General features: G+C 42.1%; 1 protein-coding gene across 1 annotated transcript; it reads left to right on the plus strand.

The window, feature by feature from the left end:
• Positions 1-1,461: 1,461 nt before the first annotated feature.
• Positions 1,462-5,764, plus strand: LOC140076557 (macrophage migration inhibitory factor-like). The gene is made up of 3 exons (XM_072123168.1): positions 1,462-1,692; positions 2,355-2,527; positions 5,597-5,764. Exons 1-3 carry the CDS (start codon positions 1,585-1,587, stop codon positions 5,661-5,663), a joined length of 348 nt encoding a protein of 115 aa, XP_071979269.1. The 5' UTR covers positions 1,462-1,584; the 3' UTR covers positions 5,664-5,764.
• Positions 5,765-9,731: the final 3,967 nt, after the last annotated feature.

Consider the following 9,731-nt stretch of genomic DNA (forward strand, 5'->3'; position numbering starts at 1 on the left):
TCATACAAAGGTGGGGGTTTTTGCATATTGCAGAAAACCCCCACCGCTAATAACCGCGGTCGGTGCTTGCACCGATCGCGACTATTAACCCCTCCGGCTGCATTTGCCGGCGGCATTTAAAAGACGGCGGCGCGCGGGCGCCGCCATCTTTGTTACGATCACCGCACCCCCGAACGTCATCAGGGGGCGGCGATCGGTTGCCATGGTAGCCTCAGGTCTTCGTTTGACCCAAGGATACAAGGCTTCTGCATATCCATTACAATGAGCCTGTGGCTCATTGTAATGTATAGTCTGCAAAAATGCCATATATTGCAATACTGTAGTATTGCAGTATATGGTAGGAACGATCTGACCATCTAGGGTTAATGTACCCTAGATGGTCTAAAAAATAGTGAAAAAAAAAAAAGTTTAAAAAATAAAAAAAATTAATAAAATATTAAAAGTTCAAATCACCCCCGTTTCCCTTGAACGGATATAAAACATAATAAACAGTAAAAATCACAAATATATTAGGTATCGCCGCATCCCAAAACGCCCGATCTATCAAAATATAAAAACGGTTACGGCCGGCGGTGACCTCCGAGGCGGGAAATGGCGCCCAAATGTCTGAAATGCGACTTTTACACCTTTTTACATCACATAAAAAATGAAATAAAAAATGATCAAATGAAAACGTCGCATCATTTCGCAAAAAATGACACCTCACACATCTCCGTGCACCAAAGTATGAAAAAGTTATTAGCGTCAGAAAATGGCAAAAAAAAAATTTTTCTTTTTTGTACACATTCGTTTAATTTTTGAAAATGTATTAAAACACAATAAAACCTATATAAATTTGGTATTACCGCGATCGCACCGAACCAAAGAATAAAGTTGAGGTGTTATTTGGAGCGCACAGTCAAAGACGAAAAAACTGAGCCCACAAGAACGTGACGCATGTGCGTTTTTTTTTTCAGTTTTTCCACATTTGGAATTTTTTTTCAGCTTCGCAGTACACGGCATGTTAAAATAAATAACATTACGGGAAAGTAACATTTGTTACGCACAAAATAAGCCCTCACACAGGTCTGTACACGGAAAAATGAAAAAGTTATGGATTTTTGAAGTTGGAGAGCGAGAAATGAGCGGAAAAACCCTGTGTCCTTAAGGGGTTAAAGAAGAGCCAAATCACAAATCTTAGCTGGTTATTAATGTCTAAAAAGACAGTCTGACAATATGGCCTGGGTGTGGCCCTGTTTCCCCATGCCTTGTACCATACACCTTTCTACATGGCACAGCCTTTCCCTTGTGTTTGCTTTCTCCTGAGGTGATAGGAGGCCGCATGATGGAGGGGCTGTGTGGGCACGGATTCTCGGCCGGTAACGTATGCCATCTGAACACACATTACGGCGGTAATTCACCCAGTTATTTACATCCTGATAGGCCTGCAGCAGCAACTACAGAGCACCCAGAGCTGACATTCTCATGTCCGCCCAGCAGGGGGAGGAAGCGCCTCGGATTGGCTGAGCCCATTGTAGGGCAGAGTTTGCAGACACACGTGTTGTCTGTGGGCCTGGCATAGCTAGTACGCTGCACGGAGACATCATGCCCACCTTCGAGCTCTTCACCAACGTGGCCCGGGATGCCATTCCTGAAAACCTCCTGTGTAGCCTGACTGAGCAACTGGCCAAGGCGACCGGCAAGCCGGCTGAGGTGCGCGGCACATGGCGGGAGGGGACGAGGGGAGCTGCTGCCGGTACCAGGGCAGGTGCCCGGCACAAAGGGCAGGAAAGGCTGGTGCCTGGCACAAGGACCAGGCCGCTCCTGCAGCGCAGGGCAATGCCACATTCCTGCCACCTGTAAGACTCGTAGTAATAGTATATAATGGAAGTAGCTGTTCCTGACAGGATCATAATTGACCTCAAAAGCCGCATATAAGGGAGTATTCAGACGGTGCAAGCATAGGATTCTAAAGGATTATGCATGTGTCATTTCACCTGTAAATCAGAACCAGGGTCCAGGCTTGATGCGGTTTTATATGCATTGTGTAAATACACACTCTATACAATTGAACTCTATACAATTGTATCCATCTTACAAGACACCTCTGCTTCACTAAGTGACCCCCAGACACTAGGATACTATTTCTATGGCTAAAATCACTAAAGCGTGCCCGATCCATAGGCTCTGTAGGTGCAGGCTCATTTGCATACAGTCTTTCATCGTGTTGGTAGATGTCCTTTAAGTTCACACCTGCCTAACGCAGGTTCCTTTTACACATTTCATTATTAATAACAGTCCATATATCCACATATGAATTTTTATGACTGTTTTTCTTTCTTTCCACTAATTTGATCATCTTTTGGTTTTGACAGTACATTGCTGTGCACATTATGCCCGATCAGATGATGAGCTTTGGCGGTACAACAGAACCCTGTGCCCTCTGCAGCCTGAAGAGTATTGGAAAGATTGGAGGTCCCCAGAACAAAAATTACACTAAGTTACTGAGTGATATTTTGACCAAGGAATTGGATATTGCTCCTAACAGGTAAATGTGGAGTTATGGTATCTTGTAGGAGAGCCTCTGTCCTAATATTGTTTCTCTTATTCACAAACATTTTTTTTTATAAATAATTATGTATTGCTTATTCTCAATAGGAAGGAGCTAAATTGAGTTCTGCTTACAAATCTGATAACGCTCCCTATCCTGTAGTTGTGGGATAACATGTTTCATCTACTGATTACAAAAAAGTGGGTTCTTTTCCTTCTAAAAAGGGACAGGTCAAGGATGCGCTTTACTGCTCTATTTACCGTCTATGGTACTTACTGAGATGTTTGTATTAAAGTCTTGACTGTCGGCGAATACACAGGACACATACTTTGCTTCTCACTCCATTTATTTGGTGGGTTTGGGACCTCATGCTTTGGGTGGACCTTGTAGTCACGCCCTTACCCAATTGCCTCACAAAAATGCAGTAGTATTAAGTAGTATTGGTGGTTGCTTAAGGCTTTGCTATCATAAAGTTCTGTGCTCAAAGTTATATCCCTTTCATTGTTCCTATTCAGAGCATTATACTCCTTTTTCCCTTACACAGACATAGAGCTAACAAAATGCTATCTTCTAAAGCTACCACTGGGAGGAGCCATCTGCATACATATGTAACACCTATAAATGTCCTCCTAAGGTTCTGCAGGAGCAGTAGTGTGTACAGCAGATTGTATTCTGTCTTATTCTGCGTTCTGAAAACTGCATAAAATATTGCTTGTTGGTCAATTCCCTACAGTTTATCCAGCGAATGAAACTGGAACCTCTGAAGCTTAAGGCTACATTCACACTACTGTATGGAGGACGTATATACGTCCTCCATAGACAGCAATGGGAGCAGTACGGTGCAGCACACGTGCGGCACCGTACCTGGGAAAAAGATAGGACCTGTCCTATCTTTTCCCGTAATACGGCGCCGTGCGCCATGTATCTCTATGGAGAGGGCTGGGGGTGAGCTGCGCTCACCTCCTCCTCCTCTCCCCATGCACTGCCGTTGCCCGGTACGGTACGGGCGGGCAACGGCAGTGTGAATGTAGCCTAACACTACAGACTTTGTATTCCTTTAAATCTCTGTATGGGAACTCGTATGGAAAATTCTGTCAATATTCACTGCGGCTCACTTATCATTGATTTTCCTCAACTGTTTTGGCAGCAAAATGTTACAAAAAAAAGTAGCATCATGGTTTTTGTGAGTTTTTGGAAACAGAAAAGATGCCTGGGACATGTAACAGCTGTCTAACATAATTGTACTACCCAAAAGACTTTCTGTCATCTATTGCAAGGCCAGGTTTATGTATTGCGGCTTTAAAGCACGGCGCTCGCCCATCTCCATCAGTTCCATAGAGATAATAGAGCAGAAGGGTCATGCGCGGCCGTCTGCTCCATTAATCTGCCGGAATGACGAGGTGTGCGAAGGACCCCTCGTTTTTGCAATCTGCGGGGGTCTCAGCAAGACGGGATAGGGCCTAACTTTCCTTCATGGAAAAACCCCTTTAAAAAGTCACTTCAGTCCTCCCCTTATTTTTCCATGTACAGAGCTGTATGATGGCTTTTTTCTGACAAAATATACTTCCTAGTGATAGTTTTTTATTTTCGTTGCCATGTACTGGGAATCTGGGAAAGAAAACATATATAGCACCATACTTTTGTGAGCTTTGTTTTCACTGTGCGCTCCAAATGCGACCTCCCATTTACTCCTTTTGGTCGTTAAAGGGGTTTGCCTATGAAAGAAAATTCTCAAATTTCTGTCCCTTTTATTAACACAATAAAGATAATTTTTAACCCTTTACTTTACAAGTTTACTCAGTTTTATTAGTGTTTTAGCCCCTATCACTCAGCGATGGTCAGTGTAGGATTTCAAAGTAGCAAGTTTGCGTATCTGAGCTCTGCCAAGTCAGAAGGTGTGTACAGGGTACGCACACACAGTCCACTGCCGTGCTCATGACGCCGACGAGCAGTTAACTGCACAAGCGCAAGGGTATAGGGTTCACTACGCACAAGGTTTGTTGCCCAGTGAGCCGATGTCAGAGAGGGAGGGTTAGGAGCTGATAAGATGTGGGAGGGTTAGGAATAAAATATTAACGAGCGGGGCAGTGCCTAGCGTTATGCTAATCAACCAGCAAACATTTGAAAACCCGGGACTTGGCCAGGACTTGTTGGCATGGAGCCAGGTAAGCTTTATCAGAGGATATTTAAGAAACGGAGGGGAGCAGAGGTCTGAATCTAACAGTTATCTAATGTACTAGGCAGTGTCTATTGCAGCCTGTAACCAGTGAAATTGTGCCTTCTGGTAACAGGTTCCCTTTACAAGGAATGTGATTTTTAGCTGGTGACCGGTTCCAGTAGCCTCTGATGATTTTTAAAAATGCCTTTTCAGCATTCTGAATCATTTCTGTAGTTTCATACAGTTCCCTCTCATTTCTCCACTTCCTTTCATGTGCATTGAGCAGGCAGGGGAGGGAGGTGGATGGTGTGGAGGAGATACAGGCACACACAGGTTGCAGTGTTACAACCACCACTTCCCCTGGATGCGCCACACGCTGCTGGCAGAAAGCCAGGTAATGTACATAAAACTACGGTATTATGTACTACTGCAATGATTAAGAATGACAAAGACATTTTTAAAATAAGAATAGCTGAGGCTTTTCGAACCTGTCACCAGCTAAAAATGACATTCCTGGTCACAGGTTTGCTAGCCTTCTGATGAATGTCTCTCCATTGACAATGGCATAGCTAAACGTATAATTTAGATCATGTCTATCCTGCTCTAGCAGACCTTATAAATGTGGAACTACCTACTCTACAGAACTATAGAATAGCAAAAAGAATAAAGCAACTTGGCATACTTAAACTATATATTGAATATACCAAAATGTTGCCTTGTTTTAAACAGCAGGGGGATTTCGGTAATAAAGTAGTGCTTTGACGGAGAATCCTTGGGTCTAGTAAATATGTTGTATTTATCCTATGCAGTGTGGCACTTTTTTTGTGGGTGTTGTGTGTGTGTGTGTGTGTGTTATATATTTATTATTGTATATGTGAATCTAAAGCTAACAATATTTACATTTACAGGGTTTACTTCAATTTTGTGGATTTGAATCCAAGTAACGTGGGCTGGAATAAGACTACCTTCGCGTAGGAATGTCTCAGTTCTCCATGGACAACAGATGACAACTGAGTATATTAAAAGCTTTGCCTGTGTGACACATTCCATATTAAATAAACATGGTCAATTACAAATGGCTCTTTTGTGTTGTTTATTAGGTAGTGTCCTATGTGAAATGGATTTATAGTTTGTGTTTTTTAAGGTCTATAATTCCCATTCTTTAGTCAGTTTTAGAAAGCTTTTACAAAGTACAAAGAATTAAGAAAAGAACAATAAAAAGAACAGGGTTAGGTCATATCACAATCAAAACAACCTGACCTGGTTGGGGCTATAGTAATAATGAAAGTAGCAAACATTACAATGCAGGTTGTTATAATCTAAAATTAATATAGAAGGATGCATGAAGAGGCAGTGCCAACCAACAAAGTTTTATTGACAGGAGAAGGTAAGAAACACCAGGGTACACTGAAAGCATACCCTGCTTCAGGGTCCGGTTGGGAAGTTAGGTAGTCAGCCTATATCCAGAAGAAAGATCAGTCAACCAAGGTCCCCAAACTTTGCGATAGGTTACCTACGTGCGTGCAAATCTGATGTTTGCTCATGCCTTTTAGATGAATTATTTCCTTAAATTGCTCAGCATAGAAGCCTGGGGTTTGCACGAGGAAGAATTACAGGTCTTGCAGTTGGTAGTAGGATGTGGGAGAGGGTCTTTGGAGTGTGCAGTTTTTGATGTCCAGACCAGGTATAGAGTCAAAAAAAGAGTAGCTTCTATACATGATATATTCTTACTTATTATAATCCAGGCCTGTTTTTGGGTTCAAAAATTGAACATGGGAACGCACCCTTAGGCCGGGTTTAAGGTCCATTTTTGGCTAGTTGGAGAAAGGGGTGTGAGCACTGCATGCTCCTCCCCTTTCAATAGGAAGCTGAGTTGCTGTGCTGCAAAAATGGACAGGAATAGTACCTGCTCTATATTTTGCAGTACAGCTGCACGGATTAGTCTCTGTGAGTTGGCGCACAAATCTTACTAGAATTTAAGTTAGGATGTTTGTGACGCAAGGGGTTAATGAATTGGCGTATGACTGAAAAGCTTTAGAACTGCCTCCACCTCAGAAATAGAATTCCGTAGACCAGCTTTTTGCAGCTCTAAGAGTCAGGATTTTAAATTTGTGCCCAAAAAAAGAAAGCGTGAGGGTCTGACAAATATTGTGGCACCAACACATCATTAATAAGGTGAACAGGCACAAGGGAAAAAAGATTCAAAATCTGCCAGTAAACTGTAACCGAAATCAAGTGACTGGAACTAGCCAGTGACATAAATTTACAGCCTTTCATATTTTATATGGATCGTAAAAATTACACACGGACTGTTTTTGTGCCCAAACGGGAGAGTAACAGGAGGACAAATACAGGCAATGGATCGATTTCCAGCCCGTATAAAACAATGTGCTGTGTGAATGTAGCCTGTAGTGAGTCACCTCTGTGTGCAGGACCTGGAGGATCTATGGCTCAGGGAAGATGCTGTAACCCAATCCACAGTAGATGGAACATTTAGACAGTGGGGAACATGTATTACTGCTATTGTGTTCTTTTTCTTTTTTTGGGGAAACATTTTGTGTAGCATTTCGCCACAAATCAGAGCATGCTAGACCCAGACTTACTTTCGCAGCTACTTTAATTTGAGATTAAAAAGTCGCAAAACAAAAAGTTGCAAAAGTGAGACTAAATGGGCAACTCTTCACTTGTATCACAAAGGGAAACTTTAATACAATTTAAGATACATTGCAATGATTAAGTAGGAGGCCAACTTCAGGAAACTTGAAAAAGTGGCAGCCTGAAAACTATGATACATGTGCCCCGGTGACTTTACAGAGTACAGAGATTTTAACTTTAAACGTAGAAGCTACAGGTAAACAAGTAAGGTAAGATCCGTCCTGCCATGGCTGGTTTGCAAATCATGGACCATGCGGTTTCCTGTTTCACTGACCCAATACAGTCTAGAAGATCTTACTTGTAATATAGTATTTATATAATGCAAAGAATCTCTACTACCTGGCAAAAGAGCAGTGCAGACATTGTAAGGGCTCATTTCCACAAACATAATGGGGACCGAGATGCGGCCGCACCATTTGTGGCCACGTATCAGTCACCATTGACATCTATGGCACCTGGTCACTTTACCGTGAGCACATGTTATCTCACTGCACCGTGACCATGCACGACGAAATATAGGACATGTCCTATATTTCGACGTGTTACAGCGCCGGCCACTCGCTTCTCTATGGAGAGGGGAGGATTGAGCGCTGCCCTCCTCTCCAGCGTGCGGCTGTATGTTCGCCCAGGCTTTGTTCACCTCATGTGAATGTGCCCTAAACTTGAAAATTCTCAGTACAGACTAAAAGTGACACCAGTGGGCACCAGTTTCTTTGCGATATACCGGGCTTCTCAGTAGTAGATAATAACCATGTGACTCTTCACCTACCCTTCCAGCTATAAACCTGGTTAAATTATTGCTTAACTTGTTTTTCATTTGTGTATGTGTTCCTGACTTGATTTGTCTGTCATGGTGTATAAGGTAACTTGTAGCCCAATTTATGCCGCACTCTTGGAGGGCGCTATAAAGTGGTCTTTCGATGGTCTGCCAAATACATGTGAGTTGGTTTTGTAAAATCACTACCCCCCTAAGTAGATGAATATCCCAGATATACAGCCATGCTGTATATATTCATGACGTTGATGCAACATCATAACTAGAATATAAATTGTATTACTAATAAGCACAGATGCACGTGCCTGCACTAAATGCTTTTAATGTTAATGAAACAGTGACCATTCTGTTATATAGTAGAGCATGTCCTAGTCAATCTGTTTTTTCACATGTTGCTTAGGGCACATCACATGGCTGTCTGCGGGGACGTACATGCTGCCGCATGTACGTCCCCATAGGCGGCAATAGCGACATGGCGCAGATACATCCGGGCCGCACACCGCTAAAAGATAGAGCATGTTCTATCTTTCGGCGTGTGTGCGGCCGTGTACCGCTATTCTCTATGGAGGGAGGAGAGGACACCTCCGCCTCCTCTCCAGCACAAGGCCCTGTGAATGTACCCTTATATTGTATATTTCTTGAGATTTCATGAAAAAAAGCTTGCCAGACTAATACAAATCTTGATTTTTACAACTTTCATTGTCTTTCTTTACCTTCAAATAGACAAAAAAAAAATCTTCAATTGTTCTGCATGGTCATCTTATGTGAATCTAGACAATAATACTGTTAACTCAAGTTCTGTAATGACATAGGCAGAAAAACCGAATGAAAGCAATCTACTGATGTGGAAGCTGCATGTCTAAACAATTCTTAACAGCTTGATTGCAATGCGTCAATGGGTTCTTTATGGTTTTGAGTCACAAGTTTATATGTAAATTGCCATAGAGCAAAAAAAAAAAAAAAAACTGAGCACTTCTGATTTATGAGCATCATTTTAAAAGTTGATTTTGGACAGAAGGCAGCCATGGAAAACAAATATAAGAAGGTTTCCACAGATGAAATCACATAATTTTCTTCATAATATTGCGCTTTTACCCATAAAACAACATGGCTATTAACCATCATAACAATAGCCAACTGATTTTCAGAGAAAATTGTGCATCAATAACTTTTAAATACCTTATCTCCTATGTGCTGTCATTGCAACTTGCAAACATAGGCTGTCTTCAGACAACTGTACGGAGGATGTGTGTACGGCCACAAGCTTGCGGCCGTACATATGTCCCCCATAGACGGCAATGGCCACACGGAGCGATGCGGTACGGCACCGTAACGCTCCATACATGGGAAAAAGATAGGACATGTCTAGGTAATAAATCTACTAATTTCACATTAAATGAATGATAAACATAATTCATAGAACTGAAAAATGTTATAAACTATAAATAAACTAAAGAACTGGTGATGGTACATATTCTTTATAACACCTGTTGAAGCATAGTCCATGATGTTATCAATTCTTACTGACGTGTCCTGATGGCATTATGCTTGTGCTCAGGATACCACTGAATCACTGTGACCAACTTGTCTCAGCAGACTATTTACAGCATAAT

The sequence above is a fragment of the Engystomops pustulosus genome, chromosome 1 (genome assembly GCF_040894005.1).
Source record: "Engystomops pustulosus chromosome 1, aEngPut4.maternal, whole genome shotgun sequence".
NCBI classification, from domain to species: Eukaryota; Metazoa; Chordata; class Amphibia; order Anura; family Leptodactylidae; genus Engystomops; species Engystomops pustulosus.

Excerpts from the sequence above, each read along its gene's own strand:
- LOC140076557 (XM_072123168.1), top strand. The coding sequence starts at position 1,585 with ATGCCCACCTTCGAGCTCTTCACCAACGTGGCCCGGGATGCCATTCCT. Across the intron at positions 1,693-2,354 it reads CGACCGGCAAGCCGGCTGAG|TACATTGCTGTGCACATTAT; the intron begins GTGCGCGGCACA and ends TGGTTTTGACAG. Across the intron at positions 2,528-5,596 it reads TTGGATATTGCTCCTAACAG|GGTTTACTTCAATTTTGTGG; the intron begins GTAAATGTGGAG and ends TTACATTTACAG.